Source organism: Denticeps clupeoides, chromosome 4 (assembly GCF_900700375.1).
Source record: "Denticeps clupeoides chromosome 4, fDenClu1.1, whole genome shotgun sequence".
In the NCBI taxonomy this organism is placed as follows: Eukaryota; Metazoa; Chordata; class Actinopteri; order Clupeiformes; family Denticipitidae; genus Denticeps; species Denticeps clupeoides.
The window spans coordinates 28042476-28060651 of record NC_041710.1 but is presented as its reverse complement, the minus strand read 5'-3'; the positions used below and the strand labels follow the sequence as shown (position 1 = coordinate 28060651).

Below are 18176 nucleotides of genomic sequence, written 5' to 3'. Positions count from 1 at the left end.
TTACGTCTGCACTCTTTCTCAGTATGATGAGAATAAGAGCAAAAGAGTTTTCGTTTTTTTTTTTTTGAAAAAAAAAGCTATTTTTCTCATGAAGAGTTTACATCCATGTCAAAGAAATACATGACTGTTAGTAGCAAAAATGTACTCTTTCAGTTTGTTGGTCAAAGAACAACTGAGTGACATGTTAGAATAATAAATAATAATAAAAAAAAATCCCTCTTGCACAGAACCTCCCGATTGCAATGTTAGTTTGGGACGTAGATGAATGCTGTTTGTGGGCCACAAATGAGATTCCAGTTTTTATTAAAAACAAGTAAAGGTCACAAGCCTCACATTTGAGTATTTGTGGTGAGATTGTATGCCCCCTTTCTGGCGTCTGGGGGGCAGGAGGGACTGAGTGAGTGAGCCGTGCGTTCGAACCCACGGGACTCGTGTGCATGGTCGCTGGGGGGAGCATACTGAGATTAAACAGGGCTTTCTGGGGGACTTGGCATTGTTGCCAGGCAAACACTGAGCAGGGAGTGTTCTGTGCCCGAGACCTGTGAATATGTTTCCTTTAGATGTGTAATATGCATACAGAAGATGTGTTATATTATGTAAGTTCTTTTTCGTGTACACATTAAGTACCTGGCGCTGGCTACTTTTCGTAGCAGACACTTGAAGGTATTGTGTATTCTTGCATTGTAATATAAATAATTAAAAATGTTTTCTACGTATCTGTATGTGCGCCTTTTCATTTGATTATTTCGCAGAAAAATATTCATGCCCTCCACATTCAAACACACACTCCACCCCATAAACATCTATACCACTAAAAACATTTACACGTATGGAACAATAAGTTCTCAGATCTAAATAAATAGATGTGAAGCATCATCTTGTTCCTCACTACTCTACATGGAAGGCCAGCAGATCACATATCCATTAATAATAATGTAATGTTAGACTACATACATTTAATCATCAAAACTGATGAACAATTATCAATACATCCCACATTTTACATTTTAAAACAGCCTTGGCCAGAAGTCAACATGATGCAGCATCAATTCCTACATTTTTCAAAGACAGTTTCTACATTTCGCCATCTTTTGGCTGATAGCCGAAATAGCACTTCAGAGGTTAGTTGCCATTCGTCATCAAGCACAGGTCTGTACTGTTTTCAGATTTTTAAAAAAATGAACATTTACAGCATTTACCAGACGCCCTTATCCAGAGTGAATTACAATCAGTAGTTACAGGGACAGTCTGTCCCCCTTCTGGTTCGTAGGCAAGTGTGTAGCCCACTAAGCTGCTACCCTTCTTTTTTAGATGTCTAATTTCACTGGTCAGCCCTGCAGTGAAGAACAAATTGACAAAAAAAAAAAAAAAAGACCAAACACCAGATTAAGTAAGAATATAATTTATTAAATATTTATGAAAGATGTGATCAGTCATATCATATGAGATTTTCTTTTTCAAGTTTTCTGAAAACTGAAATTCTATGGATCAGTTCTTGCAAATTTCTCCAGTAAATATTCTCTACCAGCAACATTCATTCAAGCGTTCTGTGTCTGACAAGTGCTTTGCAAAGCCTGGCTGCAGTAAGTACAGCACAGGAACCATTTGGTGCAATTAATGCTAGGCAGATAAACATGTTCCATTTAAATAAAGCATAGCCCATATGGATACCTACCATGCCATGTGACCCCCAGGCCACAACCCCACTGTTCTGTCCGACGGATTTTCAAAACATGTCATTTAAATCACTTAAAAGTAATGAAAATATACATATATATATATATATATAGCTCTACTTCATTAGAATATGGTGCTGTTTTCAATTATACGATAATCGAAAAAGAGCAATAAATTATTTTTTTTTTTAAAAGCAACTGTAAAGAGCTCTGCTTAAACAAACAATCTATACACAAATCGAGTGAGTCAGTCATAAACATAAAAAGGGGGTGGGGGTGTAATAGGAGCCTATTTCACTGGTCTACAGAGAGAACGGCATACCACGTTAAGATGTTGTATCTGGTGTGAAAACTGTGTCACAATCAAGTCACACTAATTAACCGTCACCCAGAACAAAAACCAACCAGACAGGAATGCAAGGGACCACTGACAAGAGCATTCAGTACAGGGATGTGTGTTTGGCCACACACTCTCCCAAACACCACATGAGCATCACAAATCATTTCTCTTTTCACCACTTTTTCACGTTTCCAACTTGCTGTGACTGCCTTCGTGTTTTGAGCTCAGTCACAGTGCTGTAGAGGTTAGCAGCCGAGCGCTGAAGTTTGTCTGCAGCATGGTGCAGTACCTGAGAGGTCATACCGTAACATCCATCAAAGGAAAAAAAAAAAAAAAAAGACGACAGTAAGACGAAGCTTCACTTGACAGGAAGTGAAGCAGCACCGAAAAAAAGAAAACAAACAACAACAAAAAAAGAAGAAACACGTCTTGATCCCTTTAAGGCTCTAGTTAGTGGGAAAGCACACCCCCCCAACCCCCCCGGGTCTGCGTGTGTCCTCCACTCTGCACGTCAGGGCCGGAATCACACGTACTGCTTGGGTTTCTGTGGGGTGGCAGCGGAGGCCAAGTTCTTTGCTTTCTCCGTGGCGGCCATTGCAGCCTCCTTTGCCTTCTCAGATGCGTCCTTCACTGAGTCCCTGAGGTGCCAGTGGGGTGCATCTCCTGAAAGAGAGAGTGACATTAATCATTTTTATTATTCGCAAGTTTCTGCAAAGCATCAAGCCTGTTTGACTTCAACATAATTCATGACACTATAAACCTGGCAGCTGCGGTTTAAAAAACAGTGCAGTCCGTTTCATACTTATTTGTTTGAACGGGAGAGACACGAGCGTTTCAGTACCAGACTTCCACATGCAAAAAAATTGTTCAAGTTTCAAGATTGGTTTATTGTCAGTACAACAGTATACGCAGTATACCGCGTATTGAAATAATGTTTCACACAGACCCCCCCATAGTGCAATCATAAAAGAAAAATGTATATGTATATACACACTAAACTAAGCTATACTAACTAAAACTAAAGCTTAATTACTGTACAGGATTCTCTACAGGAGAAAAGTAGAACTTTCCTGTACAATGAACAGGTCGACCTGCAAAGATGCAACTATTCTAAGCGTTTGACCGGTGGCTCTGCTTAACATTCATTAAAAGTCCGTCTGTGGAGTCTAAGCAGCAACTTGGAGCTAAACAAGATCACTTTCTGCACCCTGTTTCATTTCCCGCTCATTTGCTCACTTAATCTGCGGCCGCTGGAACCCATTCTGGGAGTCTGAGTGCAGCGCAGGGGCGCACACGTACACAGACTCACACCTACGGCCAATTTGGAGTCACAAATCCTTTAGAAGTGGAGAGGAAACCAAGCAGTCCAGGAGAGGCACACGTCAACATGGGGACAGCACTGCCTTGGACTATGAAGACCCTATCGCCATTGAACTACCTAGGTTCTCTTTCATAGCCTGTACAGTATACGTAGGTCAGCTATTAAATATAGTCCGCATACAGAGTCGGTAAAAAAAAGGGCGGCATGCCGGTGAGTAGGCATGCAAATACACCCGTTTCATGGTCCTGTCCTTTCTCCAGCGGTCACCTGGCCTCATGACCAGGAAAGAGAGGACAAAACAAATGATGTAGTCTTACTGAAACCCCAGTGCATTCTGGGAGGGAAAGAGAGCTTTTTCTCTGGAAAGAGAACTGGCACTGCCAACGCCGGCCATGGTACTCGACGTCCCCTGCCAACTGCAACAGAATCTTAAAACCAGGGACATGCAGTTCTTGGAAATGGGACAGGGAATAACTAATGCAAGACGTGGGGTGCAGGGCAAGAGTCCAGATCTGATGCCATGGGGCATGAGTGTGGGGTATGAGGGGACAGGGGGGGTTTGCTACGCCTCAACTTTTACTGTACTTCGCACAGACACAGAAGTATGAATTAACTCCAAAGCCACATTTTTGAATGTTACCAGCCATAGCAGTGTGAACTGTCCCCAGTGTCTGTCTCTGATCTGCATTTGTGCGTCTGTATCACAGCCTCACGGTCGTCCAACACAAGTGACTACACCACAGATGTCCTGCATCTGAAGAGGTAAAGGACCGAGACGAAACACCCTACAAAGGTGTGTGCACAAACACAGTGGTGGGCAAAGGGAAGAAAGTGAGAGGGGTGTCTTGACTCTTGTCTCGCAAGGCAAACGGGAGACTATTTATGATCATTTCCACTTATCTTACGAGTCTTTCAACCACACCCAGACACTTTTCATTTTCAAGCAAGCAGCTCATACCTCCACTGCCCAGGTGATGGCAGACAATGCAGTAGTACACCACATCCTTTCATGAAGTATTATTTAATACCGCAATATAACGACAGACAGAAGCACATACACCCAGGCAAATGTTTGGACGCACTAAATCTGTCGCGGTTATGGAGACTAAGATGGAGGCCAAAAACTTATTCAGAATTTTCATATCAGGAGAAAACAAAGTGTGTTTGAAGAGTCTGTTTTTACCTCCACGGCAGATTTTTTCACTATTGTCACCATCAAAAGCCGCTGAATGAGATGCTCATTAACATGAGTGAATGATAATAAACCGTTCAGGACTGTTGAATAACTATCCACGCTTTCGTGAGAATAGAAGTAGTGAACATCTAACCTTACATAGATAGTGGCTGATTGCCTATGAACAATATTAATATTATGCAACACCGATGCTCAGTTTGCTAATTCACCCATCGATCTACCCCCAGCTCATTCTACGTGCCTCACTGCATTTGTGACTTCTGCAAGTTGTTTGTGTCAAGCTAAACATCTTCCCTAAAGCCTGCCAATCAGTCTTCTTATGTTGATAGTCATATGAACTTTACTACTGAGACTACGCTGAGGCGATCCACCAGAAACCAGCCTGGTCAAAACATCAGTTGCTCGTTCAACAACTGATTTTTAACATCTGACTCAGCCATGATGAACAGACACAGGGTTAATTCATTCTAAAACAGAGGCTAACCAGCAGCTACTGTCACGTCACTGTACAGAGAACTCTAGAAAGAGAGCTTCTGGCTCGTCCATGGGGTGACAGCTCTACATTTTTTGCCTACAAACAGCTATGGCATGCATTATGACAATGTGCCTCAGATGCATGCCATATAAGTACGTACTTACCACCACTTTGAGTCTAAGGCTGAATCCTACAATTACAGTAGGTGTGCAGAGGACAGAATTACATAGACAGTTAGAAGCTCTCTGGTGATCACAGCAGCCATGAACAGACTCTGTGCTGCACGGCGGATTTTAGACATGTTTACATCACAGGATGTATAAATAAAGAAAACTACCATCAGAGCGGATGTAAGCAGAACCAATGTTAATGCAAAAAAGGACGTGTGAAAACAACAAAACACAACATTCTGTTTAAAACATGACTAAATAAATAAGGCATCTGACGCGTTCCCCCCTCAGCTGACGGGTGTGCTGTTCATACCATGAATGTTGGCCAGTGCGTACTCCAAACCCTTCATGGCTTTTGCCTGGTTACTCTTGAAGCGAGCCAGCCCAAACTCCTGAAACAAGGAAAATTACCATTATGCACGGTGTTGTCATGCTTTTGATGCAGTTCACTTATGACATTATATTGCACTAAAGCTGGGAATACACTGTGCGACTTTTCCAGATGCTTGGTAAACATCCAAACTGAAATTAGACGACTAAATCCCACGCGGAGAAAAAAAAAATCTGAATTTATGTACTTATCACTAAATATCTTTTCTCCATGTTGTTCCGGTCATGATAAGTGGGTGAGGCTACGTTAAAAAGGCTTGTGTGTGTTGCTGCCACAGCTGAACCAGCCGAGCCTCCATGTTATGCTGCTTGTACTTCAGTTCTGACTTTGCACATGTGCAGTGAGGACACGCCTCACGACCGGCGACTATATTTCAAAGAGGCTTGTCTTTCTCACGTTCAGCCAATTGGTGGTTGTGGCGATTCGGTGCTTGTACATCATGTACACTATACGACACATGATGGACGATCAAGCTGGGACTTGGCTGGACCAGTGAAATATCGACTCTATAACCGCACAGTGTATCCCCAGCCTCAGTCTGAAAAGTGCCTGACAGTACAGTGCAGGACCTGGATTGGTCTGGAAAAACCATAGACTCCCGAAGAGATCCATGCCTCTCGTTTGAGCTGTGTGCAGTGTGGACGCTCCTCAGACTCCTGGAACACGCATCGCTCCTGAACGGTCTACAGAAGGAAAGGCATACACACAGTTTTACAGTAAAACTTACTGTATCAGACATCATGTTTCTAAGCAAATGTCCAAATGTATTCAGCTGTAACTAGGGATGGATTTATAAAATACTGCTATTTGTATCATTAATACACATGCTTATCAACAATCTGGTTTAATTTAGTACCATTTTTATGCATGCAACAATCCAGGCAGGTCTTAACACTGCTGTGGGCAAAGTATGAGTAAGATCATTATTTTGCACCTTTAAGTGACTGGTAAGAAAACATCAATTACTTCTAAGGACCTAGAAGAGTTTTAACTGCACAAAAAAAGACAGCATCCCCACCCTAAATTTAGTAACTAAACTATGCCAACTACCGATGTTATACTGGGTGTCTCCATTCGGCGGATGTGCGGCAGGAACATCATAAAAAGTTGGCCATCCTGAGGGCACCCAGTTCATTGATTGTGCAACACAACAGCGCTAACATGAGAAAGTTCTAAAGTGGCTAAGAAATCTGTGTGAGCTGGGTGAACGGTTTGCTGCTCTTGCCTAAGTGAACCATCAGAGGTCAGTACTACTGTATATATACACACCTCAGGTTATATTTTTGTGGGAAAGAAAAAAAAAAATTCAAGTCATCTTTTCAACAGAATTCAAACTTTCCCATTATTCAAACTTCAATTTTCTCAAGCACTACTCCTGCTGAGAGATTCTCACCATAAGCTTGGTGTGATTAAGGTTCCACGTAAAGGTGATAAGGCTCTTGTTCAAAGGGTCCACAATGGAGTCTTCCAGAATATAAACCGAACGCGACAGGTTGCCAGGGAAGAAACGCTCTGCCCACCATGGCAGCCGATTTGTCTTGGTCAAAAGCCGCCTGGTGTGCAGCCGGTTGTCGGGTGTCACCTCCCGAAAAACCACATCCTCTGTGAGGACATGAGTGCTATGAAAGAGGAAGCAAAGGTAAACGCCTGAATGAAGAGCATCAGAGTTGACTGGTGTGCACAACACAAAATAAAGTCTTCACAAACCTACCTGAAAGGGTTTGGGTACCTCTGCCAAAACGCAGAGGTGACGTGGTCCCATGTGCTCTTGATGTCCATCTCATTAAAAAAATACTTCACCATGCTTGCGAATTCAGTCTACAGACGTGTGAGCCCAACCAGTGACGAGCCCAAATTCAGCAACCGGTTGTACACAACACCTATATATGGCGAATAAAGAAATTCTTTATGAATAAATAAAGAATAAGGTAACCGCGCAACCCAAAAACCAACATTTAGCTTGCATTACACACTTCTTTCTAAATTGTTAGAAGAGAAATGAAACGGCTATTCATTGCCAGCTAGTCATATCAATTAGTAAAAGAGCATCGAGTTTCCGCGCTAGGAACTGCCCGCGGCGTCAAACACTTGACAAGGCGACAAGTTATTCGGGTTCTCGCCAGAACACAACCACACACTCACTTATTCTCCGTCCTTTAGGTCTCGGTCAGCGCAGGAGCGTGGAAGAGCTCGCGGCAGCCACGACATTAGAGGACAGTTCAGAGCCTCTCCGCTTCCGAGCCTGACGACTCCATGCACTTCCGGCGTAGCGGCCAGTGTTCTCGCGAGAGCTTAGACGTAGGCAGAAACAGTGATGTACTGAATCTTTACAATCAGTTGGCTAAAAAGATTCGTTCAAAAGAGTCATTCATCGGATCATTCTGTGCTTAGCAGTAGGCAGAATCGGTTATGTACTGTATCTTTAGAATCAGTTCGCTAAAAAGATTCACTAAAAGATTCGTTCATCGGATCATTCAGCGCTTAGCGACTGTTTTCCTTTAACAAAAACATTTGTAAAAACAAACTAGCTTATAAATCTTATTTTAAGTGTCGTGTCCTATGGTATGCCATTTAACTGGTCTACTCTGCAATCTGGGCTCAGTGAGTGATCCCCCCACAGTACATTCAGTGAAGTATGAGAGTCAATGAGAGTCATTTTCTCAAATTGCGGGTTATATACACTATATGTTACATGCTGTGTCCTACTGTATGTGAGTTTGTTTTTTTTATCTCATTTTCTCTGAGGTACACTTGAACACAACACCAGGATATGCCACTACACCTCACACCCAGACCATGTGAATGTTAACTGTTGTTGACTCCTCATTTAATCACTATCATTTAATCTGTTACTGGTCATAACTGGTCATTATCATAGCCCTCAACTCAACAATGTCTGTGTCTTATGTTCTCCTTGAACATAAATATTTGCTTGCATTATAGCTTGCTTGCTTTTTTTACTACTTTTTACTAGACTTCTTCTTTTATTCTATTTTATTTTCATAGTGGTTCTATACTGAACCACTATGAAAATAAATATATTCTTAAATACAAAAAAAATATTCTTAAAATAAATATTCTCTTAAAAGATTTGTTAGGAACGACACAACACTAGGCGGAAACACTTGACATATTTTGAACACAGTTATATCGCACAAGAAAAGAAAGTGAAGTGATTGTCACACGTGATACACAGCAGCACAGCACACAGTGAAATTTGTCCTCTGCATTTAACCCATCACCCTGAGTGAGCAGTGGGCAGCCATGACAGGCGCCCGGGGAGCAGTGTGTGGGGACGGTGCTTTGCTTGGCAGATCGGGATTCGAACCAGCAACCTTCTGATTACGGGGCCGCTTCCTTAACCAGTAGGCCACCACTGCCCCAAAAGTTGTTTTTGAAGTGAAGTGATTGTCATTGTGATACACTGCAGCACAGAAAACAGTGATACAACGAAACGCCCTCTGCATTTAACCCGTCATGCTTGGTGAGCAGTGGGCAGCCATGACAGGCGCCCGGGGAGCAGTGTGTGGGGATGGTACTTTGTTGCATCTTGGTGGATCTGGATTCGAACCGGAAGCCTTCTGATTATGAGGCCGCTTCCTTAACCACTAGGCCACCACTGGGTTAAAAGCCAGGGTTTAAAATTAATTTGTTTTAAAAAAGATTTAAATGCAGCAATTGTCGAGGCCTACCTGACACTGATTGTTATGGTCATTCTATAAACGTGGGGTGGCCACAGTAAAGGCCCTGTCACCTCTGAGCTTGTAATGTAACCTAGGATCAGACAATAGTCTCTGGTCTGGAGACCTGAGAGAACGGTGTGGAGTGTAAGAACAAAGTTGGTCTGACAAATAGGCTGGAGCCGAGCCATTCAGTGATTTTAAAAGCAAATAAAAGAATTTTTAAACAGACTTTATAACAGACAGGGTTTTAGTGAGGCTAAGATCGGGGTTATGTGATCTCACCTGTTTGTACCAGTGAGAAAATGTGCAGTTGCATTTTGTACTAATTGTAGGCCAGAAGTCAAGGAGGCATGTAATGAAAGTGCTTGGCAAGGCACCTCAGCTGAACAAAGCATGATTTTACAGTATTGTTAAGCTGTGCATCCTTTTTAGAATTGAGTCCATTTTAACACCTGGGTTTGTAATAAATGATTTTTCACAAGGGGCGAGGTCAATACAGTGGTCACCACTACCAAAAAGCATACATTCTGTCTTATTCTCATTTAGGTCCAGGAAATTTAAGGCCATTCACCTCTTGACATCAGTCAGTCGAAAAGAGGTTGGATAGAGCTGTGAAAAGAAACATTGTGTTTTACATTTAAATGTAATTACAGACTCTTAATAGAGGCGATTCTGTACTTTGATACGATTTAAACCCAGATTGAATAACGTGTAACTTAAACAACGTCTAAGGGAGAACCTGAGAGTTTCATTTCAGCAATAAGTTTCTCTACATATGAGAGAGAGACCGGCTCAAAATGATCAAAATCTGCAACATTCGGTGTTGCAATCGACGAGTGGCCAAGAGGTAGCACAATCTGGGCCCTAATGCGTTCCACTTTATCCATAAAAAATGCATAAAATTTTCACATGAGAGTTAAGAATGGAATTTAGCATGTTAAAAAGTAGTAATTTTTTGTAGTAATTTTTAGATATTAGGTTAGAATAGACTCCTCCTTGAAGAAGACTTTTTAATGGAAGGAAGAACAAAGAGCAAGTGTACCCGGCCCGGAGGGTTACCAGGATCCCACCCTGGAGCCAAGCCTGGGGTTGGGGCCCATGAGTGAGCACCTGGTGGCCGGGCCCAGCCCGAACCGGATACATGGGGTCATCCAACTGTGGACCCACCACCCGCAGGAGGAACATGAAGGGTCCGGTGCAATGTGGATCGGGTGGCAGACCGAGGCATGAGTTTTGGCGGTCCGATCCTCTGGAAAGGAAATTGGCTATTGGGACATAGAATGTCATCTCTCTTGCGGGGAAGGAGCTGAAGCTTGTGGAAGAGGTTGAGCGGTACTGGCTAAATATAGTCAGACTCACTCAGACACATAGTATTGGCTCTGGAACCCAAGTCCTTAAAAGAGGTTGGACACTCTCCTTTGCTGGAGTAGCGCCGGGTGAGTGGCGGAGGGCTGGGGTTGGCTTTTTGTTAGCCCCAAGACTCTCAGCCTGTTTGTTGGGGTTTACCCTGCGGGACGAGAGGGTAGCTTCCCTGTGCCTTTGGGTTGGGAATGGGTCCTGACTGTTGTTTGCGCTTATGCGCCAAATAACAGCTCAGAGTACACACACTTTTTGGAGTCCCCGGGACGAGTGCTAGATAGCGCTCCGATTGGGGACTCCATTGTCCTGCTGGCGGACGTCAATGCTCACATGGGCAATGACAGCATGACCTTGAGGGGCGTGATTGGGAGGAACGAACCGCCAAATTGGAACTCGAGTGGTGTTTCATTATTGAACTTCTGTGCAAGCCGCAGTTTGGCCATAACAAACGCCATGTTCGAACATAAGGATGCCCATCGGCACACTTGGTACCAGGGCAGCCTAGGTCGCAAGTCGATGATTGACTAGTCTTATTATTTGACCTGTGACCATATGTTTTGGACACTGGGGTGAAGAGAGGAGAGGAGCTGTCAACTGATCACTACTTGTTGGTGAGTTGGATCAGGTGGCAGGGGAAGGTGCCAAGTAGACCTGGCAGACCCAAATGTATAGTGAGGGTCTGCTGGGAATGCCTGGCAGAAAAACCTGTCAAGATGGTCTTCAATTCCCACCTCCGGCAGAGCTTTTTCCGTGTCCCAAGAGCAGTGGGGGACATTGAGTCCAAATGGAGATTGTTCTGCTCTGCAATTGTTGAGGCGGCTGTTGCTAGCTGTGGTCGATGGTTCTGGCAACCCATCCAATGCCTCAGGAGAGGAAGGCAGCAACTCGCTCACACTGTTAACAGAGGGGATGGGGAGCTCCTGACGTCAACTGGGGCTATAGTCGGGCGGTGGAAGGAAAACTTTGAGGAGCTCCTCAATCCCACCAACGCAGAATCAAAGGAGGAGCCAGAGCTGGGATACCTGGGTATGGACTGTTCAACCTCAGGGGCAAAAGTTGGTGAGTTAGTCAAACATCTCAGATTGAATAGGAGCAATGTGGTTTTCGTCCTGGCCATAGAACTGTGGACCAGCTCTTTACCCTTGCTGGGGTGATGGAGGGGGCATGGGAGTTTGCCCAACCAATCCACATGTGTTTTGTGGAGTTGGAGAAGGCTTATGACCGTGTCCCCAGGGGGTATGGGGTGCATGGCCTTTTGTAAAGGGCTATTCAGTCCCTGTTCCAGAGGAGCGTGAGATTGGTCCGTATAGTGGGCAGTAAGTCGGACCTGTTCCTGGTGAGGATTGGACTCCACCAAGGCTGCCCTTTGTCACTGGTTCTGTTAGTGACCTATATGGGCAGAATGTCTTGGTGCAGCCGTGGTGTGGAGGGTGTCGAGTTTGGTGGCAGGAGAATCTCCTAGCTTCATCAGGCTCTGACCTTTATTTCTTGATGGGTAGGTTTGCAGCCGAGTGTGAAGCAGCTGGGATGAGGATCAGCACCTCCAAATCTGAGATCATGGTTCTCGACCGGAAAAGGGTGGCTTGCAAACTCCGGGTCGGGAGTGAGGTCCTGCCTCAAGTGGAGGAGTTTAAGTATCTCGGGGTCTTGTTCATAAGTGAGGGAAGAAGGGAGCAGGAGATCGACAGGTGTCATGGTGAAGAGGGAGCTGAGCCAGAAAGCAATACATTCCAATCCTCACCTATGGCCATGAGCTTTGGGTAATGACTGAAAGAATGAGATTGCGGATACAAGTGGCCAAAATGAGTTTCCTCCGTAGGTTGGCTGGGCGCAGCCTTGGAGATAGTGTGAGGAGCTCAGACATTCGGGAAGGACTCGGAGTAGTTCAGACATTCGGGAAGGACGTCGAGAGGAGCCAGTTGAGGTGGTTTGGGGATCTGGTCAGGATGCCTCCTGGACGCCTCCCAGGGGAGGTGTTTCGGGCATGTCCTGCCGACAGTAGGCCCCCGGGTTGACCCAGGACATGCTGGAGAAATTATATCTCCAGTCTGCTCTGGTAACGCCTTGGTGTCCTGCCGGAGGAGCTGGTGGAGGTGGCTGGGGAGAGGGCTGTCTGGTATTACCTACTTGGGATGCTGCCCCGCGACCTGGACCCGGATAAGCAGGGGACGAGATTAGAATAGAATTTAGATCCAGCAAGTTTTACAGCCCACTGACAACACGTCCAGTACTCACAGACCATTTCAAGGGAAACCTGAAACCAATCTTTTTTCCATTTTCGCTTAGTACTTAGTACTTCGCTGAGGTTTAAGTGGTGCAACCTGGTTCAGAGCATCTTGGCAGGCAGAGTAAAATTTGTGTAATAGCTCCAGACAGCGAGAGTTGGTTACAAGTAAAAGAGGCGCAAAAGTGAGCAGAAGTGGAGGGTTTAGAGCACAGCGAAGCCATGCAGGAACACATAGGTTGAACAGCAGGAGTAACATCAAATAACTCAGGCTTATAATCTGAGAACCCTGCATCTCCAATTTCCAGGTTACTTACTGATATCACAGGTCCAGAGTATGCCTCCTGAGTGGGCCCATTTACAGATTGTACAGAGTCCAATAGATTCAGAATGTTCGTGACCATGGGTTTGTCCAGGCAGCATACATATTAAAATCTCCCACAATGATCGCTTGATCGTATCTGGGCATGAAATCTGCCAGGAAGTGGGGAAATTCAGTTAAAAAGTCTTATTGTATTTATACCATAAACTGATAAACCGGTGGTACTGATAAACAGGTGCAGCCAATCAGGACCAGATCCTCATTGCTCTCCAATTTTATGCATGTGGGACTTTCTATCAAGTTGTTGGTGACTATATGGGAGTGGTGAAATCAGCTGTGTGTGATGTGGTGAGAGATGTGTAACAAGTTGGCAATTGTCATTATGGGGTGTTGTGTGTAGAATTCTGAGGGGAAAAAAAGTGATGTGCTGTGAATATGTTCTGGATGTACTGTATAGGCTTTTTGCCTGTGAATTCCATATATACATTTCTCAAACTGAACACGAGTTTACAGTCTAATACTGTAGTATTCTGGGCACTTTATTTAATTTCTTATATCACCAGTCAGTGTGCTCATTTGCCAGTAGAGATAAGTGATATATTTATGTTTGCTATAGAAAGAGCAAAAAGCACAGTTTGTTAATTAGGAATTGTTGAAATTTTTCAGTTTTGGAAACTTGAAAGTTGAATATTGGATTTATGACTAGCCCTTGTTTACATCACGTAATTGAAAGAAACTCAAAGTAAAAATTCTAAATCAAGCAATTTTTTTTACTCAAGTAGATTTTTTGATGGGTACTTTTATTTGAGTAGAATTTAAGCAAGTTCAAGATACTTTTACTTAATTACATTTATTCAATACTTTATTCACCTCTGGTCGCGGGAAGTGTAGAATCGAAGGTGCATCACCCTCCGAGTAGTGGAAGAGAAAGACAGCTGGCTGTAATCGGGGTCGATTAGTCAACATTTTATTTTGTCTGTTGTCCTGGGCGTAGTCTTTCTGGGTCAGCATGGTGAGGTCGCCCTGACGCCCTCTGGTGGCTCAGCGGGTGAGTAGCAGCCGTGACAGGAACCCTGGTGCTGGACGAGCCAGGAGCCGATGGATTGGCTTCATGGAATTCCTTGAGGATGGATGGGTCCAGGTTGTCCTGCTGGGGGACCCAGGACTTTACCCTAACCCCAAGTACTCAAGCCCCTGGCCATGAAAGCGGACTTCCAGGAGCCGATGGACTGTGATGATCAGGGTGCCATCGATGAGCCAAGGCGACCCAAGGGGTGCTGGTGGAGCGGAGATGATAGGGCCTTCCGCAGGTGAGAGATGTGGAACACGCAGCTGACTCTGAGGGACCGAGGCAGGGAGAGCTGGTAGGACATCGGATTGACATGCCAATGAATTTGGAAGGGCCCGATGTAAGGCGGCAGCCCTGAATACGGTAAAGGATCTAGGTGTCCTCATTGAGACAGGTCTCTCATTTGATTCGCAATCACTGCAAAGGCTATCCATCAATTCTTGAATTGACTACAAAATCCTATTTTTGACCTATAAAGGCTTAACCTGGAGCAGAGAGGCTGAGCCACCTGACTGTAGCCATGGATGAACTGGTGGTAAAAAAAAAAAAAAACAGGAACTGCTGCAACTGGCGGATGGTGAATGAGGTAAACCAGTCAGTGACTTTGGTGGACTTTGTCCATTGCAACTGATGGTGAAGCCCAGAAACGTGTTGTGTATCATGTGGAATGAGATTTTTTCCAGTTTAACTTAGAATGTTATCAAGGAGGTGTTGCAACACGGTCCAGATACGGCTGGTGTGGATCGGGAGGTCAGGAGAGAAGACCAAAACTTCGTTGAGGTACGTGAAGACAAATAGGTTGAGGAGATCACGTAGGAAGTCATTCACAAAGGCTTGGCATGTTGCTGGAGAGTTCAAAGGGCATGATGCAATACTCATAGTGGCCTGTCAGCATGATTAAACTGGTCTTCCATTCGTCCCACTCCTGGATCCTTGGTGAGTAATTTGCAGCGTGGCAAGGGGGCCGGGTGGTGTCTGTAGGGCTTATACTTGGACGGCAAGTTGCATCAGCGCTTGGCTCTGTTGCAGGTTCTGCTGCTGTTGTAGCCATGCCTGGTGTCTTTGCTGGTGTAAGTCCTGCTGTTGCTGGAGAGCTTGCTGTTGTGACTGCATGGATGCCAGCAGCTGGCTGAGCATGTCTGACCCAGGCAGTCGATCCACTGTGCCAGTTGGTGGCGAACTCATCCTATCAGCACAAGTGGCTGGCATGGAGGATTTGGAATGGTGGCGCTTGGGCTGGGACCATGGAGTAGCTTTAGAAGACAAGCAGGAAGAGGCTGCGCTACAGTGCATGGTGGGTGCCTTGGGCTTGCTCTGTAGCAGTAGTAGGTCATGGGGTGTGTAGAATCAACAGGTGCACCAACCTCAGAGTAGTGGAAGAGAAAGGCAGCTGGCTGTAATCGGGGTTGACGAGTGTGGGGTGTTTTCAGGAAAGAATATGGATTCAAAAAGACAATCATTTTTAATAATCTTTAGTGTTGTAGTGTCTTTTAGTCAATGACTGCTAATCAATTCCGAGTTTACTTTGGAGTACTACAATTCCCACCTACTGACCTTTCTTGCTCAACAGGTTTCTTGCTCAAGTGGATTACTGATCAGGTTCAGCAGCTACTTTAAAAAAAATCGTCACTGGGGAACATACCCATGGATCTCCCTTGACAATAATGATGATCAGGCTTATACACAAGATTTTTATATATCTGAGCACAGTGTCACTCCCTCGTGTTCCACCAGAGCCGACACTCGCGTCTCACTGCTGAACTTCAGGCCACCACTGTCTGATCCAGTCTCACTGCACATTGCTTTCCCTGTTTGCCTTTGTCCGGTGGACAAATCTGCTCCCCGATCTTGGGAGACCTTGTCTTACAAACAGTCCCCCAAACACCTGTGCAACAATCATCTCCTTTTTTACATTTCTTTTCTATTAATTTAATGGTGGCAACGCTCGCTGCTTTAAAACGTTTTAATATCATGAATTGCGTCACATTCATGATTGATTTGTATGACTTTTGATAAGCGGAAATTACATTTTACATTTAAGGCATTTGGCAGACGCCCTTATCCAGAGCGACTTACAACGTGCTTCCATGTTACAATCAATGAAGTGATCAATTCTGGTTCACTAGGACCCCCAACTATGAATACAATCTTTTTATTCACTCTGTTGTAATTTCTACACATAAGTAAAACAATAAGAAGGTTACAAGTTGATCTAAATATTCTGTAAAGAGGAAGGTCTTGAGCTGCCATTTGAAAGTGCTCAGTGACTGAGCTGTTCTGACCTCAAGGGAAGTTCATTCCACCACCGGGGGAGCCAAGACAGAGAAGAGTCTAGATGAGTGTCTTCCTTTTACCTTCAGAGATGGAGGGACCAGGCGAGCAGAACTGGAGGTTTGGAGAATATGAGATGTAGTGTGAGGTGTAATATGGGCTGTGAGGTAGGATGGTGCTACTTCATGTTTGGCTTTGTAGGCCAGCATCAGTATTTTGAATTTGATGCTTGCAGCTACTGGGAGCCAGTGGAGGGAATGTAGCAGTGGGGTGGTGTGGGAGAATTTGAGGATCAGTCATGCTGTTGAACTTTGTATGAGTTGTAGAGGTCGGATGGTACATAGTAGACCAGCTAGAAGGGAGTTACAGTAATCCTGTTGTGAGATTACTAATGACTGAACCAGTATCTGGGTGGCCTGCGTTGACAGTTAAGGACAGATTTGTCTGTCCTTGTCTGTCCTCTACATGAGCGGGAAAGATTGCTGATGTGAGTCGAGAAGGAGAGTTGATTGTCTATTGTTACTCCAAGGTTGCGGGCTGTTGTAGAAGGAGAGAGCTGTGAGTCTTCCAGGTAAATAGCAAGATCCTGATGTGGTGAAGAATCTGCTGGAATGAATATTAGTTCAGTTTTGGTGGGATCGAGTTTGAGATGATGGGCCACCATCCAAGATGAGATGTCAGTTAGAAATACAGAGATTTTGGAAGCAGCATCTAGAGCTGAGGGAGGAAAAGAGAAGATGAGCTGTGTGTCATCGGCATAGCAGTGGTAGGATAATCCATGTGAGGAAATTGCCTCACCAAGTGATCTTGTGTAGAGGGAGAAAAGGCAAGGACTTATAAATGAGCCTTGAGGGACACCAGTGAAGAGTCTACATGAGGCAGAGGTGGATCCTTTCCAAGTCAGGTGGTACAATCGCTCATCAAGGTAGGAAGCAAACCACTGCCATGCTGAGCCCTGAATTCACAAACGGAATTTTGTGAAGACACAAACGGAGCATTGCAGAAGGAATTGGATCTAGTGGACAGGTGATTGGATTGGCTATAGATATAATCTGAATGATTTCATCTGATGTGATCTTAGAAAACTGATTTAGAGCAGTTGTAGAATCTGAGGGTAGAGTAGGATTTGTGTTGGGGAGAATGTCTTGCAGATTTGTTCAATCTTCCCTTTGAAGAAGTTGGCAAAATCATCAGCAGTTAGGGAAGATAGAGTCAGGAGTTCTTTTTGACAACACGTTTTAAAATAACTCATTCCCTGATTTTCTGTTATGTTAACAATTGTCATAATGTGAATTAGTAAGTCCTGCTGTCCTCTTCAGAGGATATTCAATACAAGTTATGTTTTTGAAGGGTTAAATTCACTGCACATTTTAAGAAATTTTATTAAAATTAAGACCATCAAAAAAAGGAAACAATTAGATTTTTGACAGCACAAACATATTTTCTATGACATAATTAGCACTTATCTCTCTTAGAGCCAACATCATTCGAAAGCCCAAGATCTCTAGTAGGCAGTACAGTAAGACTGAATTAGGGCTAAGGAGGTTAGAGAGACAGATGTGTTTCACTCCTGCTCCACAGGATATCCCATGAAAATCATTAATTGTCCAAAAAGATACGTCCATTCATGTGGTTCCTGACCTCTGGGTCTCTGGTCGAAAAAGCTTCCACAGGATCCCA

General features: G+C 44.3%; 1 protein-coding gene across 2 annotated transcripts; it reads right to left on the bottom strand.

Annotated features, from left to right (window-relative positions):
* Positions 1–1386: 1386 nt before the first annotated feature.
* LOC114788400 (PRELI domain-containing protein 1, mitochondrial-like) lies at positions 1387–7836 on the bottom strand. 2 transcript variants are annotated; one of them, XM_028976945.1, is made up of 7 exons: positions 7711–7836; positions 7280–7448; positions 6962–7187; positions 6138–6251; positions 5491–5569; positions 5172–5197; positions 2512–2679 (listed from the first exon to the last, which is right to left on the bottom strand). In XM_028976945.1, exons 2-7 carry the CDS (start codon positions 7369–7371, stop codon positions 2644–2646), a joined length of 573 nt encoding a protein of 190 aa, XP_028832778.1. In that variant the 5' UTR covers positions 7372–7448; positions 7711–7836; the 3' UTR covers positions 2512–2643. The 2 variants fall into 2 exon arrangements, with proteins under 2 accessions (XP_028832777.1, XP_028832778.1); XM_028976944.1 differs by lacking the exon at positions 5172–5197 and having other exon boundaries at positions 1387–2679.
* Between the last annotated feature and the right edge of the window lie 10340 nt (positions 7837–18176).

What these genes read in the sequence shown, in the direction of transcription:
- LOC114788400 (XM_028976944.1), bottom strand. Translation starts at nt 7,371, where the DNA reads ATGGTGAAGTATTTTTTTAATGAGATGGACATCAAGAGCACATGGGAC. An exon ending in TTAATCACACCAAGCTTATG is followed by an intron (nt 6,252 to 6,961) that starts GTGAGAATCTCT and finishes TTCCTTCTGTAG; the next exon opens with ACCGTTCAGGAGCGATGCGT. An exon ending in GTTTTTCCAGACCAATCCAG is followed by an intron (nt 5,570 to 6,137) that starts GTCCTGCACTGT and finishes TCCTTGTTTCAG; the next exon opens with GAGTTTGGGCTGGCTCGCTT.